Source organism: Neopelma chrysocephalum, unplaced genomic scaffold (genome assembly GCF_003984885.1).
Source record: "Neopelma chrysocephalum unplaced genomic scaffold, ASM398488v2 Primary Assembly neopelma1_96926, whole genome shotgun sequence".
NCBI lineage: Eukaryota > Metazoa > Chordata > Aves > Passeriformes > Pipridae > Neopelma > Neopelma chrysocephalum.
In genome coordinates, this window is record NW_020925569.1 from 318,465 (window position 1) to 338,102 (window position 19,638).

The 19,638-nt window shown below is 39.8% G+C and overlaps 1 protein-coding gene across 7 annotated transcripts in view; it reads right to left on the reverse strand.

Moving 5' to 3' along the window:
• Positions 1-13,153, reverse strand: part of CEP78 (centrosomal protein 78) — a 30,341-nt gene extending 17,188 nt beyond the window's left edge. For 4 of the 7 annotated variants that reach the window (XR_003532126.1, XM_027670712.1, XM_027670710.1 and 1 more), the window contains exons 1-10: positions 13,021-13,153; positions 10,658-10,932; positions 10,259-10,434; positions 9,615-9,687; positions 9,006-9,109; positions 8,196-8,370; positions 6,517-6,630; positions 6,203-6,267; positions 2,302-2,410; positions 523-658 (exon numbers count right to left, since the gene is read on the reverse strand). Coding sequence is in view for 6 of the 7 variants with exons in the window: in XM_027670712.1 (XP_027526513.1) it covers positions 523-658; positions 2,302-2,410; positions 6,203-6,267; positions 6,517-6,630; positions 8,196-8,370; positions 9,006-9,109; positions 9,615-9,687; positions 10,259-10,434; positions 10,658-10,910 (1,205 nt within the window). In the remaining variant the exon portion in view is untranslated. Of the gene's footprint in view, positions 1-522; positions 659-2,301; positions 2,411-6,202; positions 6,268-6,516; positions 6,631-8,195; positions 8,371-9,005; positions 9,110-9,614; positions 9,688-10,258; positions 10,435-10,657; positions 10,933-12,853; positions 12,968-13,020 lie in introns of those variants that run through there. The other 3 variants (XM_027670708.1, XM_027670711.1, XM_027670707.1) reach the window with 3 other exon arrangements.
• Between the last annotated feature and the right edge of the window lie 6,485 nt (positions 13,154-19,638).

Consider the following 19,638-nt stretch of genomic DNA (forward strand, 5'->3'; position numbering starts at 1 on the left):
ACAAACAAACCCAAACAAAAGCTGTTTCAAAAGAGAGCTTCCATGCGTTACTTTTTTTAGTTTTATTTTAAGTCACTGGACTTAGATGATCACAATAATTATGCTTGTATTGGGGGAAATGAAGCAGAAAGAAGAGGTGGAAAAAATACCTAGGCATCAAATGCCAAATCAACTATACTACAAGTTTACAACACTAACTTGCACCTTCAGCTATGATACATCTGATAAATTATTATTAACAAAAGAACAAGCAGGCAAGGTAGGTTTGGTTCTGCTGGGGTTTTTTGCTACATCTGAATATTCCTATGGCCATCATTTATTTTTGTGTATTTTAAATACTTACTAGAACAGAATTTATGTAAAATCCCCAAAATTTATATAAACAGAAAAAAAAAGGATGCAATATGAAATTACATGTGTAACTTTCAAATAATATTTTAAAAAGACTAACACTGTTCTCTACTATATTTATCATGCTGGTTTTATGCTTTATTATTTTCCCTTGTACTATGAAAACCTCACCTGCATCTCTTTGCACGCTCTGCAGTCCGCCATGGAAGGAAGCCTTTTGTGCCTGGTGGTAGTGGTTTTGGTGAGTAACTCTCTTTCAAAGATGTAATTTTTTTCCCAGGACTTACCGATTTTTTAGACAATAGTCCTGTATTGAACAGCAAGATTAGAAGAAAAGAGTATTCGTTATACCTAATTATTTACATACAAATTCACAGCATACTGTTCCTAAGTAACACCTCCTGTGTAATAAAAGGGACTATTAATATAATAACTATTATTAATAGTAAGTAGGAAATCTGCCATTCAGCCTAGCTATGCTAAAGTGTCCAAAAACTTGCAATTTTAAGCCAATATACTTAACTGCTACGTTAGGTTGATGCAGCTAAGACAAGCTGTTATTCAAAAAGGAAGTAAAATTTTGTAGCTGAAGAGGTTCATGAACATTACTAATTTCAGATACCTAATTCCATTGGCTCACATGGGAGACAATCCATGTAGACAATAAAGCTATCTATGTGCTTCAAACTGCCCTCTAGTGGCTTTAGTGTGAAGAACGTTGGTTTATTTGTGGGCAAAATGGTTACAAATAAAGCTGGCACTCGTGGATTGCTTGTACTTGACACTGGCAATCTCTTCACTTAAGAGAACTAGTAATGAAAAAAGTCGTGTTCACCAGCCCAGTCTTTTGCTTTTGTTTAAATCATATACTATTAAAGTAGATTCAGAAAAGAAACCTAATGTGGATGAGCACTAACTCAGGCTGCTCTAAGTCAGAAATTAACAAGTCCAGAAAACTTAAATTTGTTCACCTAATATTTCATACAGTTAAACTAGCGAGAATTAGGGTTATTATTTCTCTGAGATCAATAAAACAACTGATTTTGTAATGGTATGGACATGTATAATTATGGTAATGAGATTCAAAATTTCAATTCCGTCTCAAAATAGTAAACAAGATAGTTTTCACCTCCTGACTCCCTCCCTCTCTTAAAAAAACCCCAAAACACACCAAAAAAAAACAAAAAGAAAGAGGAAGGGAAAAAAAAACAAACAAAAAACAAAAAACCCCACACCAAAAACCCCCCACACCACCACAACTATATATGTCAAGCATTTTCTTCCACCACCCTGATCACCACAGTTTATTTGTACAAAGACTTCAATTTGATTTATGCTTACCTCTCTGTTTCCAGATAACTAGAGCAAAGATGAGAAATAGTCAAATGTACTACATTGAAATTTTTAGTAGCTTACTGAAAAAGTGTATTGCAGCTATCAGTACTAAATTATAAATATTCAAAATACCTATCTTATTTTAAACATACTATTTATAATAGGTTTACATTGAGTTTAAAAAAAAATCTTAGAACATTTTGTACATCAGTAAAAAATGCATGTTTGTTTGTTTGTTCTGGCAAAGGACAGCTTGCTACAGAAAGGTTACAATAGCAGAAGAACTAGGCAACTTACTACAGCCAAGCTTCGCAGAAGTGAAATCTTGTGGAGAGGATGCACTCAGAATAAATATGTGCAATTCTTCCACATATTTAAGTCAGCATGTCCTACCGTTTTTCCAGCCGCTATCTAGCAGCACTAAAAACAAAAGCAAGTTTCCTATAGATACCAGTGATGATAGAAGATGCACTACTGAATTAATAATAAATTGAATTTTTTTGGAGACAAGTGTTCTGTAAAACACTAACATCGTATATTTTACAATTAAAGCTCTTAAGCATTAATTTTGTAGACTAAATTTACTGTAGTCAGAGAAAATAAAGACAGTATTACCGATACGAATAGTAGCTTTTCCTTTTCGACCACTTCCTAGGACAATAGTTCTTTTCTTTGGTCTATTTTTCAAAGCATCCTTGGAAGATGGAGATGTCAGCCACTTATACTGGAATTTTTTTTTAAAGAAAGATAAATCAGTTTAGTAACTGATAGCTAAAGAGGTACTTATTTAAAATAGGAGGGGGTTTTGTCATATATAGAGAACACTGGTACTTACAGAAAACTTAATAAACTGTAAAATCAGGAAAAAAAAACAGAAGTCCCACAAAGCCCAAATTCAAACATAGATTTGATGCAAGTCTGAGTGCTACATTATCAGAAAGTGTTCCCAAAACTATAATATCCCATCTGATATTTTCCTATCTCCTGTGCAAAACACTTCTTTTATAGCAAAAAACCCACAGCATCAACCCTATAAAGAGACAACTCTGGCTTCTGCATTTCATTCTCAGAAAACTGGCTTGATAGGAATGGCTGGCTCAGGCCAAAGTTCTCCAGAGTAATAAAAGCTTCCCTAACATGATTTTGCATTACCAATAATATCAGTATTTCAAAAAATACAAAGTTGTATTTTCACTGCCTTGTAAAGAAAATTCATCCTTACAAAGTAAAAGCCCCCAAACTAAAATTAAGAGACAGTGATGATCAAAGCCCAAGCTGTACTACAAACTTCATTTCCTTACAGCAATAGCTCTATTCTTACAGCTTCCCTTTGCCCTGATAAAGTTTCATTACTCCTGGTAGAGACATTTAAGTTACACTGCAATTGTTTTTCTATGTGCATCCCTAATACAGGGTCTACTGCTAAGCAGCTGTTGAAGGAAATACAGATGACATTAACACAAAGTTTTTCTCAGCTTTAAACACCACATCAGAGTAGGAGGAATTGTATGGCAAAATTATTCCCATCTAAAGCACAGGGAAGATTAAAATGCCATTACTGTGCTCTAACCAACCAAATTTAGCCCAAATTTATCATTGGCAAGAAAAACCTTTTTTTTCCACTTGGGACTCAAATAATTCTTCTGTAAGTTCTGCAGGGTCTACAGCTACATCTAGCTCCTCAAGATAATGAATTGTTCTTTTTAAACCAAAAACAGACAAAGAATAAAATGAAATTGTAAACGTCTAAGAGCATCTTAATTTTGTTTTACGAGATACATAAAAGGGCAGCTTTACTAGGTTAACCCTAAAGCTCATCTAGACCAGTAACCTGTCTCTTGTCTAAGTGCCTGCTGCTTTTGTTGCATCCAAGTATAAAGACAGCAAAACATTAACACTATGTTTTGAAAGCAGCTTGTTTTATAGACACCTTGTAGTGGGTTGACCCTGGCTGGACAGCAGGTACCCACTAAAGCCGCTCTCTCACTCTTCAACTGGACAGAGGAGAGAAAATATAACGAAGGATTCATGAATTGAGATAAGAACTGGGAGAAATCACCCACTGACCACCGTCACAGGCAAAACAGTTGGAAGTGGGGATATTAATTAAATTGATTACTAATGAAATCAGAGGAGATGAATAAGAAGTAAAATAAATCTTAAAAACACCTTCCCCCCATCCCTCCTTCCTTCTCAAGTTCTACCTCCTCCCTCTGCAGTGGCACAGGGAGATGGGGAATGGGAGTTACGGTCAGTTCATCACAGGTTGTTTTCTGCCACCGCTCAGGGAGGGGAGTCCTTCCCCTGCTCCCTGTGGGGCCCCTCCCATGGGAGACAGTCCTTCATGAACTTCTCCAGCCTGAGTCCGTCTCACAGGTAACAATTCTTCACAAACTGCTTCAATGTGGGTCATTTTTCCACAGGGTGTAGTCCTTCAGGCATAGGCTGCTCCAGTGTGGGTCCCCCACAGGGCCACCCACAAGTCCTACCAGGAAAACCTGCTCCAGCATAGACTCCTCTCCCCATGGGTCAGCAGGTCCCTGCCAGGACCCTGCTCCAGTACAGGCCCCCCACAGGGTCACAGGCTCCTTCAGGCACCCACCCACTCCAGTGTGGGTCTCCTCCACTGGCTGCTTGTGGATCTATGCATCCCTGTTCTTCACATCCATGGGCTGCAGGGGCACAGCGGCTTCACCATGGGCTGCACCACAGGCTGCAGGGGAACCTCAGCTCCGCTGCCTGGAGCACCTCCTCCCACTCCTTCTCCACTGACCTTGGTGTCTGCAGAGTTTTTCACGTGTTCTCACTCTGCTCTTCTCTGGACGCAATTTTCATCTGCCACACAACTTTTTTTCTCCTTCCTAAATATGTTATCACAGAGGCATTACTGTCATTCCTGATTGGCTCAGCCTTGGCCAGCAGCAGGTCCATCATGGAACCTAACTGGCATTGGCTCTACCAGACATGGGGGAAGCTTCTAGCAGCTTCTTACAGAAGCCACCCCTACCAAACCAAAACCTGGCAACTCAAACCTGATACACACTTTCAATGGCTTTTTCTTTAACGTATTCAGTCTCTCAGAAACTCCACAAACTTTCACCACCTATAACACTCAGTCATATCCACAATTACAATTCATTATACTGATACACAGTGCTGCTAAAATAATACAACTTTCTTTTGTTTTAGCTGCCCACCAAATTTAAAGGCATAAATTAGCAGCAGGGAACTAACGCTTCTTGCAAACCTGAAAACCCAACCCAAAAGGCAATCACCTACATGCTATTGAAAAACAAAGAGAAACAACGCAAAAGAGGATGGAAGGACTGCTGGGACTGGTGGAATAATACGCTACTTATCAAGTACTGACTGCTGGTCAGTACTTCTTCAGTCATGTTGTTAATGAAGTATGAAGAATTGCCAGTAAAACTTTAGACACTGCACTAAGTGGCAAAATATAAAACTAATGTCTTGAGTCAAGTTATCTCTTAGTATAAGGGAGATTCCCCAGAGTTGCTTCTTTTCATGGTTTGACTTTCCAAACAGATGCTATTTTCATGTGATCCCTGCAACATTTTGCAAGTATTGATTGCATCTGCCAGGGAGACAGAGCTTCACAACCAAGGTCAATTTCTCAAAAAAAGTCTTCTAGAGATTGAAGTGGGGAACTGTACTAATCCTCAAGGAATTTTACACACAAATTCTCAGATTATTAGATACTCCCTACAGATCCACAGCCCTGACTTTTAAGTCTTTTCAAACTGAAAAGAGTAATAAGTTCCAGAACAAGAACTGGGATAGCTGCGGTTCTGTGAAAGAAAGAACAACACTTATTTCTTTCCTGTCTCCTCTGGGAGCTGAATCAGGTTTTTTTGTATTTGAACAGTGTATCTAATAATAAATACTCCAGATACTCAGTTTATGCACATTACTGTGAACTCTCTGTGGACTGTTAGATAAAGATGAAAGGGTGTACTGCACTTTAACTGAACTCTGTTTTCTTAGACGGTTTGCATTGGAAAGGACAGTCTTGAGTAACTTAAAAAAAATCTTAATTATATAAATTAGTGACATGAAGTAAGTTTCAAAATAAATTAAGTTTTGAATTTTAAATTGCAGTTTCCTTTACTTTTAATGAAAATTTATTATTACCATGTTAATAAGAACATGTGTAGTAGAAAGCCCTCCAGCAGCAATATTTATTTAACGTTCTACAGTAATGCCCACGTACACACACATTTCCATTTTTCTTTTCATTAAATGTATATTCTGGTTTTTTTACATGTTACACCTTAAATTCCATGAGAAACCATACAAAAGCCCAATACAATATCTTGTTGCTGACAGTGTTTTTAGGTTTTTCCCAACATAGTGGGGTTTGTTGGTTTTTAAACTGCCTAAAAGTCAAACTTCTGTTCATAACTAGAATAGCTGTTTTAGATTCATTTTGAACAAAGTTGTGCAATGGCAGCTGCAAAGAAAACTCCAAACTCATTCCAAAATCCGTAAAACATACCTCTGAATTAGCACTATTTCCATTCTTAAGAACTCTTTCAATAATGTTTTTCATCAGAACATGACCTAGAATGAATTAAAATACATTACTAAGAATTCTTGTATGAAACAACTCTTTATGTGAACAAAGAGATCATTGAATAAGCAGTACGCATTACCTATCCTTCTTGTTTTCCTAATTTTAAAAATGTTTAGCAAATTACTGTGGCATGGTTTTATTTCTTAAAACCAGTTTACCTTTCCACTTATAGTTACTGAAGAAGAAAAAAAAAACACCACCACACAAACAAGACGAAGGCAGACACAAATACATACCTATTAATGGATTTTTTCTTATGTCAAGTACCACTAATGTTGTATTAGTTTGAAGAGCATCTAATAATGATCTTGCTCCCTCACTGGATATTCCACACTGCTGCAAATCAAGTGCTGAAATGTTTAAGGAGGTAAAAAAAAAAAAAAAAATTCATTGCACTAATGACATTTAGTTAATAATTTAATTTAATAGTCAATATCTAAAAAAATTAACCCACATATGCTGAAAATCTCCATTTCATAGAACAGGAAGCATAAGAAACAGGGACATGATAACAGCCATGCGTAAAACAGGAGTATTACTTTAAAAGAAGAAAACTAAAAAATTTAAATTGGTATTTTAGATCAACTTAAATAACTGTTAACAACTGCAAAGAAAGTAATATAAACCACTCTACAACCACTGTGGGCAACCTGTGCCAGTGTTCAGACACCCTCGCAGTGAGAAAGTTTCCTGACGTTCAGGAGAAATCTCCTGTGTTTTAATCTGTACCCACTTCCTCTTGCCTTGTCACCAAGTACCACCAGAAACAGTCTGTTTCCAACTCCTCTACAGCCTCCCTTCAGATATTTGTATGCCTTGTAAGACCCCACTCTGAACCATCTCTTCTCCAAGCCAAACAGTCCCAGCTTCCTCAGCCTGTTCTGCAATGAGAGTTGCTCTAGTCCCTTCATCATCTTAGTGGCCCTTCACTGGACTCTCTCCAGTAGCTCCAGTTCTCTCCTGTATTGGGGAATCCACATGTGGCCTCACTTTTGTTAAAAGGAAGAATCACCTCCCTCAACCTCCTCACAAGTCTTTCCCTATTGCACTCCGGGATACCACTGGCCTTCTTTGCCATGAAAGCACTTTGCTGGCTCATGGACAGCCTGTTGTCCACCAGGACCTGCAGGACCTTTCTACAAAGCTGCTTTTCAGCCATACAGACCCCAGCATGTTCTGGTGCATGGGTTTATTCCAGCCTGGGTACAGGACTTTGCACTTCCTTTTCTTAAACTCTGTGAGGTTCCCATCAGCATCTTTTCCAGCCTGCTGAGGTCCCTCTAGATGGCATCCCAACCCTGCCTTCCCAGGGATCCAAGTAAGGCTGACTAGCCTTTAGGTTCCTGGGTCCTTCTTCCCAGACTTCTCAAAGATAAGGGTGACATTAGCTATCCTCCAGTGCTCATGCACCTGTTTTCCCAATCACCATGCTCTTCCAAGGATTATTGAGAGTGGCCTCAAAATGACATCAGCCAGCTCCCTCAGCACTTGTGGATGCATCCCATTAGGACCTATGGACAACTGTTTGTCCAGTTTGTTTAAGTATTCTCTAACCTGATCCTCTTCCATCAGTATGCATGTTATCTGTAAACCTGCCTCAAACTATAAAACAGTTTCAACAGGTATTTAATTCCACGTACAGAATGCTATGATTTACACCACCACCTTTAGTAATTTTGTACAGATATAATGTAGAACAAATTAATTCTCAAAAATACTAGAGGACAATACTAGATGACACAAAAGTATTTGGATACTTTGGCAATTCAAAAGAGAAAGAAAAATTTCTTTTGAAAAAAAGAGTATTCTTCCCCAACTGCATAGCGAGTTACTCTTCTGGTGGCAATTGTTATAACTGACAATTTTAAGTTTTCTGCCTGCCACTACCATATCTTAAGAGTCTATTTTGCAATACCTTTCAGCCAAAGGTCCTCTCCTAGACAGTCTGCAAAGGCACTTGCTCCTCTATCTCCAACAAGCATGTTGCAGTTCAAAGTAACCCGTCTCAAGCCTGTCATATATTCAAGATCAGGTCGCCTGTAACGCAGGCTTTCAGCCCAAGCTTCACCATGTCTTCTCACTGCCTGGTGCTTTGCAAACAAAGAAGCTGTTAACAATGCAAAGCCAAGGCCATTACTGATGAAAAGATCACAAGTTATCGTTCTTTGTAATTCATGCTCAATGGCTTGAGTGCGGATATAAAGAAACACAGTTATACTGTTTCGGAGTTTAAGAAATGCAAGTAATTTTTAAACCTTACAGTTAACTCATGTTTGTTCGGTTTACCCAGTTTGCAACACAAATCATTAAACTTTGCAACAAAATATCTTTTTACCTTCTTTTGGCAGACAGACACTTTCAACACATTGAACAGGAAATGCATGCATACTACAAAATTCTGTGCTTTCACAAAAACCACTGTTAACATTAATTAGAATATTGCACTAGTCACATGCTTACTGTTAGTTAATCAGTAGCTTCTAAACTGTAAAATCAATTATTCTTACCCAGTGCTTAAGAATACCTGAGATATTTAAATCCCACATTAGTAAACTAAGTTAGTTTTGGCATATAAAGTCACAGCTTTCAGGACTATACACTTCAGTATTCACATTATGCTCCTCACAAAGTGCTTTAATGGATTTAAGAGCTTGAAAGTAAAAGAAAAAAATCAAATGTATTAAGTTCTTGTGAACATTTTGTTCTAAGAAAGTTATTAAAATACCTTTAATACATTTGCTATATGTTCAGCCCCTCGCCATGTGAGGCTACATGCCGTGAAGTTTACAGATCTGATAGTAGCTGCATTTTTTATACTCTGGCAGACTGCTGAGGAACAAAAAAGAATGCATGTTATCTACACACATGACTTCCAGATTATCAAGACACAGTTTTTCACTGCCCTATGAAGAGGCTAAATCAGCTTTAACAGGCAAAAGCTTTGACAAAGAAATAGCGTTACGTGAGACGTATATTTTAAATACATTTAAAGTCTTCTAGGTTTATACATTTCTAGTGCAAATGTTTAGAAAAGAGTATCTGAACAACCTAGAACATATTTTATTTCAGTTTACTTGCGGAAACTCAGGAAAGAGTTAAGAAATATAAATACTGTTTTAAATACAAGTATAAACATCATTATAAAGTAGTATGGCTCTTTACTAGCATCAAGTCTTTAAAAGTTGTTGAATCATGTAGAATAAAGCGAGGATTGTTATTTTAATCATTACAGACAAATTTAAAACAGGAATGGAAATACTGAAAAACTTGCTGACCTATTTGGAAACTAAAAAAAGAGAAAAGTATATTTACACATTTTTGATTCTGAACTTACTTTCCAACCCTCCATCTCCAATTGGACAGTGGGCTAAAGAGACACTCTCCAGAGATGAAGCTGTGGCCAAGCCCTTAAGAATAAAACAATATTGTCAACTGGCTTTAAAGGCAAAAAAAGAGAAAAGACCAAGTCACCTAAACCACACAAACTCTGTGCTCCCTACAAGAAACTCTAGGGGTTCAGAGGAAAGTCAAAACATGCAAACCTTTAAGTCCAGTTACAGCTGGTTCATTTCTTTAGAACAAGAGGAACCTCCTTTCCTAGAAGCCACTCACTAGCAAATTCAAGTGTTCCAATAATACATCTTGAAGACCAGTTTTTATCTCCTTGGTGTACCACAACTCTCCTTCTATCATGTACATGCACAGTAATTTCAGTCAAAAGCATACATTATATGCCTCAAACACATGCCTGAGATGTTGCTAAGATCTTTCCACTAAGGCTTGATGAATGTGATTTTGAGACATTTGGATAAACTAGGTTATAGTAAAGATCTCAACAGAATCATTTGTATTATGCATAACACAAACATAACTTAGAAGAGAACCATCCTTGTCTGACAAATACTTAGAAAATTTAGTTGCTACTATTCTTTATTCTGGGCATATTTGCCATCTATTTGTATACTAATATATTCTCACCTTTGTTAAAAGTGTTAGATCTCTTTCCCTCAGAAGCAAACCCTGCAGTTCTAAATTTTTTAGTACATCTGATATACTGAGACAGCCTTTCACAGCTTTGCATAGTTGGCCAGTTAAGTCTTTTGATAGAGTTGCTGGAGTTCTCCTTCTAAAGTAAGTTTTATATCTTTCAACACCTAGTAAACAAAGGAAATTACACATCAGTAAAATCAAGTATCTACTGGCTTAAAAGCAATCACAATCACACCTTGCTTTTCTTTGCATATTTTCTGAAATAGAAATAATTCCTTAGGCAATACAATTCCTCCCCCCATGTATTCAATCATACTGATGTTTTATGCAACAAATTGCAACACGCGTACATCAAAATATTTAACTTTTATAGCCATCACTACGGACCTGATCCTTCAAGACCATGTTGATGTAAACTTCTTATTCCAATAGAAGTCAGAGTCTTATTATGCCTGATAGCATTCAGAAGTGGTGCCCAGTCAGTAGCTTTGATGTGATCTACAATTAGATCAATACCATTCTGAGTCAGGTTAGCCTTCACAGCTTTCAGTGGGACAGAGCCTTGAAGTTCACAAAGATGTTCATAATGTGAGTAGAAATCCAGCATGCACTGCCTTCTTAATTTGACTGACTCAATCATTTCTTTTATGTGATATATTTCTCTGTAAAATAAAAAAGGGGAAAAAAGATATAAAATTTTTTCAATGTATAACTGATTTTGCGACACAGTCTCAATTCAATATGCATACCCAAAACATGGAAATGTTCCTATATATTGTATAGCATTTACATGTCCTTAATGTGGCAGCTAAAAAACTGATGTCTTGTGATGCTCACTACTTGCGTAAGTACAGCTGAATAAATAAGGGGCTGAAAAAAAACCCAAACCAACAAACCCACATTTTTATTCTCCCCACACAAACAGGTATATTCAAAACACAAAAGGCCTGATCTTCAAGCACTAACTGTTGTAAAGATCTTATTTTCCTCTTAAAATTTAATTTTGTAGTGTCAGGGTCTGCAGACTCCCAAAAGCCTTGGATACTCCCTGGCCCACCATAAGGGGAAACATACAGAACTAGTTGGGAAACAGAACTTTTTTGCTACTTCAGCCAAAAGTCTAAATTCCTCTCAGAATACAAAATAAAAATGTGTTTTCCTAAATACTTTTGCTATTGCATACCTTATATATGTATCCCAGTAAATTTCAGAAAGCACTTTTAAGGTATAAGTTTTTGTTTTACATTAGTAACCATGTAGCAAAACAGTACTAACTTCCAAGGAGAATCTCTAAATACTGCTATTAAGCGTTAAGTAAATCCACTGTCTCAATAGAAATATTTGTCAGTATACATAGAAGATACATTTATTTAAGATCAAGATAGAATTAAGTATTCCATACAGGATATCAAACATTTTTCATATTGCAAACATTTTTTCTTACTGCTACAGACTAGAAAGCTTCAAGCAATCTTCTAAAAAATTCTGTATGTCAAATTAGGACAAGAATTACTGGACAGATACAAGCATGTAAGGACAGCCATTTCTAAGAATATAATTAGAAAAAAATTATATTTTTTAGTATTCAAATGACTAAAAATGTCATAAGATACAAACTCTAATAATACATAAGTTATATATAATACAATTAATATTACTATAATAATACAGTTCCTTCACACTCTTTTATTTATTTTATTTTAGCTATGATTTACCAGCATTTAATGATTAAACTGTGGCCACAGGAACAGAAATTATTAAATTATAGTCCAACACTTCAGCTTCAGAAAGTGGTCATCAGCTTTAAGGCACCAATGGCTTCTGGTCGATACAAAAAATACTAGCCTTTTATCTCCAGAGCTTAAGCAATACTCTTTCACAGTGGCTTTCATTCCAACACCTGAACACCACACCTCTAACTGAAGTAAAGAAACAAGACCCGGGCCCTAGAATTCGGAGCTAAACTCACTTGCAGGTAGAAAGGAAAAGGGCCAAACTAATTATACCCACAACACCTTCCAAATGAAAAACAGCTATGAAAGCTAGAACTCTTCTGCAATGAAGTCAGTGCATCTGACACAACCTTAGAGTATCTTGACGGGCTCTGACAGTGTACAGAGACAACAATTATTTACTTATCTTTCAATATAGATGCCAGAAAACATCAGATGATACTAGCTGGTAACAAATAAAAAGAAACACAAATAAAACTGAAAAATCCAATGCCATGCAAAGAGTCTCCAGGCAGGAGGCTATGACTTTGGAGCGATTAAAATAATGAGCTGGGCCAATGCATAGAGGAGCAAACAAATAGCACATCAGGTATTCACTGCCTGCAGAAGCCATGGCCATGTCGCACATCCCGAACTGCAGGACACAGGCGGGAAACTTAACTGGGCGCTGACCTTACGCTTACTTGCCTTGTTAACCATGGCCTGGTGGTCTTCTGGGACTGCGCTCATTGCATTTGACCTGCTGCCGCACTGTGTCTAAGTATGTAATGAAGCATCCAGATAACACACGCAAATAGACAATCGTGGTTTTAACTGGCATAAAAGAGGAGCTTTTTAGTGTTTCACCCACTCAATATTGACACCGCTTCTGAGAACTCCTTCAGACCGTCCACCGGCAACAACCAGGGGTTGCGCTGTCCGCCGCCACCCCCAGGAGCACGCGAGAGGCGGCCGGTCGCTCCCGCACCCGCGACCCCGCGCCCCCCGCCCCGACGGTCCCCCCTTCCCGGAACCGACTTCAGCCACCTCCGCGGGCTCCGCGCTCGCCCCCTGAGCCCCTGCCCGCTTTTTCCGCTGCCCCTCCGCGGGCTCCGCGCTCGGCCTCTCCTGCGCCGCCGTTACTGCCCCGTTACGGCCTCCGCCCGCGCCGTTACCGCGGCCGCGCGCCTCCCCCTCGCTCCAACCGCCGCCGCCGCGCGCCGCCACGTGGCACGAGAGGCTGACACTCCATTGGCCACTGCCCCTCTGCCCGCCCGCGTGCAAAATGGCCGCACCCGGCTATGGCAACGGCGGGGGAATTGGGTGGAAACTCCACGGCTGAACGCGAACTACCTGTGTTAAGAAAAGATAAAAAAGCTTTAAGTGCAGTGCTGAAAGAAAGCAGACAGGCTGTCCTTCAGTACGTTTTATACATGCTGCCTAGCTTTACTGTGAGCAAGGCATGCGAGTAAGGAGCTGTATCGGTAGGGAAACAGCTCTACTCATGTACAGCAGTAGCCGCACTCAACTGCCCCGAGCAGTCCGGGAGGGTGAACAAATTCCGCTTTCACAGTTACGTTTCTCATTAGTTTCCTAGGTTAGTTTACATAGAGGAGACTTCACATCAGAGAACCATTAACATTCAGTGCAGTGCATTACACAGTGCAACATTTAAGGCAAAATAACTCAAAATGGAGTCTAAGTGCTGATCCTAGAATTTGGAGCTCATTCATGTGTAAGGACACCAGCTAATTAAAAAAAAATTATTACTGTAGATTGATGACTAAGAGTGACTTGGTTATCTAAAAAGTTATGTCTCTAGTCTGCTTGTAGGCAGCAGGATTTAAACTCTAAAGTTGAACAAACTCCAGAGAGCTTTCCAGAGAAATTAGATGGGCCCCTAGAACATTGTGAGGACACTGTGTTTACGCAGATGCAATGTTACACACTGTCTTTGACTGACATCATAAGCAATTGAAGCACCTTAAGTGCTATCAAGTGTACGGAACAAGACTTATTTCAGTGAGTCTCAGATCACCATCCATGCAAATTATTTCACTGTGACATTTTGTGAATTGAATGTAAAAGACGAGACACAGGTCCACAATCAGCCAAATGGCAAAACCAGTGTTTTTGTGACTGTATTAAACAACATTTCTGGTGCTTGTCATACCTCTCAGTGCTGCAGACGAAACTCAAGCAAAATAAAATTCATATATTCTCAAGAACCTTTACTTCTAAAGATTTGCTGTTCAGGCTACTTAATTAAAAAGGCATCTCCAGAACTGAAGTTCATAATATTGCATAGAAACTGCTCCAAGTTGCCCAAGTTGCTCCCTACCAAACTTGATTTTCTTTGAAAAATAATGCTGAGTGTCCTTTTCCTTGGCATTTAATTCAGTGATTTTGCTTTGCATTCTATTTACTTCTCTAAAGTGTTTTCCTCTTTCTTTTATTTTTTAATTGAATTTTGGTGCACATGACGCAGATCTGCCAAAACAGTTGGGTACTGAGAGCATATCAAGACTGCTTTGTGTATATGAATCATTGTATATGCTCTAGACGCAGGCTTTATGTAGTATCTGTAATGATGTCTTATCCTGCATCCCAGGATCTGTCATGTGCAGACCTTTCACAGCCTACAAATTTGTTGCAGAACACACCCAGATTGGTGTGCAAACTGCAGGTTGTGCCCTGGCTGGTGGAAAAAGGCTGGAGCCCTGGGCAATCAGCTGGAAAGGGGCACTGCCCTTCTGCCTACCAAAGGGCGGCAGTCCTGCAGCACCGGCTGGCCAGGGGTGGCCGGTCACCCAGAGACTCTGCAGGACCCAATGAGAAGTGAGAATACCCCAAATACAAAATAATTTTTGCTGTAGTTTTGTTTTCTCTTTGGCTAGAGATCTCATTTCTTTTGTAATATATCATATATATTGTTTTTGCAACTATAATCACTACTTCCTTCTACAGTGAGAGGCATTTCCCTTTGTTTTAGAGCTGCAAAAACATAAAGTGATTTGGTGAGATACCAGGTGTATCTGATGTAGAGAACAGTCCTAAAACAGACCTAATTCTGTCACTTTGGCAAATGATGTAATCTTCACCATCTATTATTTTGCTGAATTTGTTGAACCAATTTTTGTTCTCGCTGTTTCCTTCCTGTATCTTTCTAGACTATATGCTCTTTGGATTTTGTTTGCGTTTTTGTTTAATGTATACTAATTTTTTTTCATCTGATTTAACATGACAGTCTCACACCATAGCCAACATTAGAGAGGCATCAGGGAGATAAAAAAAGGGCTGTGCACTTTACCCTTGTGCACAGTGGGTGGGCAGCAGATATTTTCTCTTTGATTTATGAGGATTTCTAGAAGGTATTCTACTTGATTAATGTTCTTCTATGTCATCCCTTACTGCCCAGTAAGGATGTATTAAAGGAACAACTTCACATTTTGTCCTTTTTTTTTTTAACTTCCCCTTCTAGCCTTTTAAAGTCTGCTTCCAAGACTAAATAGCTGATTCCAAGACTAAATAGCTAACAATTTTCCTCTGTTCTGCAGAATGCCGGTGGGGTTGAGTGCTAAGTGAAAAAAGGACAAACCCTAAATTTCCACAACTATTTGTCAGGTTTTAAGAGCTGCAGGTAGGACAGTTTTGTGTACCTTTTGTCCAGAAGCCTGAGAGGGCCCTTTGTTGCTAGGGAGAAAGGTTCATCAAGCAAAGATGTATTGGCAGAGCCTGTTAATCTTCTGCTTAAGGCATGGAGGAAATAGTTATTGTATTCTGTCATCATTAAACAGCTTTATCATATTTTTATTGGAAGCTCATGATTGCGTAAGACAAGTGCCCAGTGTTATTTATTATTTGCATTATACTGTAACAGGATTGACCCTTCAACACACACAAAATGTGTAAAACAAACTACAGAATCTCAATGATTGCCTCAGGGCACTGGAAAACTGGTAACAATGGATGAGGAGAAGGCTGAGATACTCAACACCTTTTTTGCCTCACTCTTCAATGGCAACCTCTCTTCCCACACTTCTTGAGTGGATGGACAGCAGGTTGGGGACTGGGGGGGCAAAGTTTCTCCCACTGTAAGTAAAAATCAGGTTTGTGACCACCTGAGGAGCCTGAATGTATGTAATGGGATGCATCTCAGAGTCCTGTGGCAATTGGCTGATGCAGTTGCCAAGCCACTCTCCATGACATTTTGAAAACTCGCAGAATCACAGAATCCCAGAATATGCTGAGTTGGAAGGGACCCACAAGGATCATCAAGTCCAACTCTTAGCCCTGCACAGGAACATCCCCAAGAGTCACACCGTGTCCCTGAGAGTATCATCCAAATGCTTCTTGAACTCTTATCAGGCTTGGTGCTGTGATCACATTCCTGGGGAGCCTGTTCCAGTGCCCAACTACTCTCTGGGTGAGGAACCTCTTTCTAAGATCCTAAACCTCCCCTGACACAACTTCAGGCCATTTCCTTGGGTCCTGTCACTGGTCACCACAGAGAAGAGATCAGTGCCTGCCCCTCCTCTTTCCTTCACAAGGAAGTTGTAACTGCAATGAGGTCTCCCCTCAGTCTCTTCTTCTCCAGGCTGAACTGACCAAGTCACCTCAGCCGCTCTTCATATGGCTTCCCCTCAAGGCCCTTCATCATCTTCATTGCCCTCCTTTGGACATTCTCTAAGAGCTTAATATCTTTCTTATATTGTGGTGCCCAAAACTGCACACAATATTCAAGGTGAGGCCGCCCCAGTGCAGAGCAGAGTGGGACAATCCCCTTCCTCGACCGGCCTGATGCCCCCCAGGAAATGGTTGGCCCTCCTGGCTGCCAGGGCACTGCTGACTCATATTCAACTTGCCATCAACCAGGACCCCCACGTCCCTTTCTGTGGCACTGCTTTTCAGCACCTCATTCCCAGTCTATGCAGATGTCCAGGGTTCCTCCATCCCAGGTCCAGAATCCAGCACTTCCCCTTGTTGAACTTCATCTGCTTGGTGATTGCCCAGTCCTCTAATTTGTTGAGATCTCTCTGCAGGGCCTCCCTGCCTTCCAGGGAGTCAAAGCTCCTCTGAGTGTTTTGTCATCTGCAAACTTGCTTAGTATCCCTTCCAGTCCTGTGTCCAAGTCATTTATGAAGATGTTGAAGAGCACAGGGCCAAAGATGGAGCCCTGTGGAACCCAACTAGTCACCAGTCTGATGTCACCCCATTCACTATTACCCTCCCTGTTCGACTCATGAGCCAATTGCTCATGATGAGTTTATCCAGCTGTATGCTGGAGAGTTTGTGCAGAAGGATCCTAGGAGAGGCAGTATTGAAGCTTTGCTGAAATCCAAAAAATTACATCAACTGGCTTCTCTTGATCAACTAGGTGAGTTACGTAAAAGGAAATCAGGTTGGATAAGCAGGACTTTCCTGTCATGAAGCCGTGCTGGCTGTGACCAATGACTGTGTTGTCTTTCAGATGTTTTTCAATACTTCACGGAATAATCTTCTCCATAATTTTACCAGGCACTGAAGTGAGACTGACAGGCCTGTAGTTTCCAGGGTCCTCCTTCTTGCCCTTCTTGAAAATTGCACAACATTCGCCAGCTTCCAGTCAGCTGGGACCTCTCCGGATTCCCAAGACCGCTCAAAAATCATTGTAAGAGGTTTTTGATGACATCAGCCAGCTCTTTGAGGATTCTGAGATGACACCCATCAGGCCCCATAAATTTGTAGAGGTCCAGCTGGAATAGCAGATCCTGCACAATTTCAGGTTCAACTGGGAGTTGATCATTCTTGCAGTCATGGTCCTCCAACTCGGGGCACTGAGAGCTCCTTTGTCCATCATCCGTGTTGAAGTCATGGCATTTGGGTGAAGTCCTGGGTGACTAGAAAAAGGGAAACATTGTATCCATCTTTAAAAGCATAGAAAGGAGGATCCTGGAAACATCCAACCTGTCAGCCTCCCCTCTGCGCCTGGGAAGATCCTCCCAGAAGTTACGCAAAGGCACATGGGGGACAGGGAAGTGATTCGAGACAGCCCAGCACAGTTTCATCAAAGGCAAGTCTTGCCTGACCAACCTAGTGACCTTATATGGTAGAGTGATTACATCAGTGGACAAGGGAAGGGCTGCAGATGTCACTTACCTGAACTTCTGTAAAGCCTTTGTCACGGTCCTCCACAACATCCTTCTCACTAAATTGGAGAGAGATGGATTTGATGAGTGGACCGTTAGATGGATAAGAAAGTGGTTAGATGGTCACATCCAGAGGGTAGTGGTCAATGGCTCTTTCAAGAGAGAGAAATATCGATGGCTTGTATCAAGAGATGTGCTTTTTATCTGCTGGTTAAATATATGGATTACAACAGACTCAATCACGTAGAATAAAATACATATATAGAAAAAGGTATACTTTCCAATAGAATTTGAAAGGAGGAATGTTGTCTATTTTCATTCCAGGTTACTAATATTAATGAAAAAGATGGTATTTCAAGGGGATACTAATGCTTGAAGAACATAGAATTTTCTAGATAAAACATCTCCCAGGCACTGTCATGAACCAAGACACCCAGGGAGCTAGCGTAGTTGGCACTGCTGCTGAACAGCCAGGTATCCCCTCTGAATGACCGTGCACTGTGACTTGAAGAAGGCCAAGCAAAGGCAACTAGCAGCACAGGCAGAAAATGCTCTGATATGACTTTCATTGCCAGACCTGTACTTTGCTATACAGCGTAAGATTGGATTAAGTCAATGAAATTGAATTAGTTTATCAATTATTTAGCACATGATTACTATAATACTTGGATTCCTCCTGTTCAGCTTTCCATCATTACTGATTTAATCACTTCTGACATTTTACTCAATATATATTTGTCATGGTTTAGAAATGGTATTCCCCAGTTTAGTGTTCCCACTCCAAACCAATGCCACTCACTCACCCCTTCCCTCCCCCTTCAGCAGGATAGAGAGGAGAATTAGAGACACGAAGGTAAAGATCACAGGTTTAGACAGGAACAATTTACTGGAAGCAGCAAATGAAATAAGAAAATGAATGGTAACAGCAACAATATTAATAACAAGTGTACAAGAGATGAACAATTCAAACACAATTGCTCACCACACAGAGACCCCCTGACAATACTCCACCACTGCCATACTACCTGACCTGGAAGGGACCCCTTCCCCTCGTCCCCAGAAAATGAGGTGAGATGGTATACAATAACCCCTGGGTCCTAGCCATACCCCCTGTTTACTGCAAAAATTAACCCTGTCCTGGCCAGAACCAGGACAATATTGAATTCTTATTTTCTGCTAATAGCAAGTGCACATGTGACATTAAAGGAAGCTTGCTCTGACTCAGGATTTTTTGTATACTTTTGAGATTTTCTATCATGGTAATCCAGAGACCATTTTAGACTTCTAGATACAAGTTTCTTTCAAAAAGAGAGAACTAAAAGTTCAATAAATTAACTTGTCTTCTAATTTGTTCTTGCAGAGCAGCTGCTCCACTATGTGACTGTTTCAGTCATCCATTCTCTGAATTTTCTCTAACTCCTCTACATACTTCCTGCAATGGAGAAAACAAAGCTGGACATGGTACCCACAAAACACAGACTCATTATTATTTAAACCCAAGCAGATGCCTCTGACCTCTTTTCAGCAC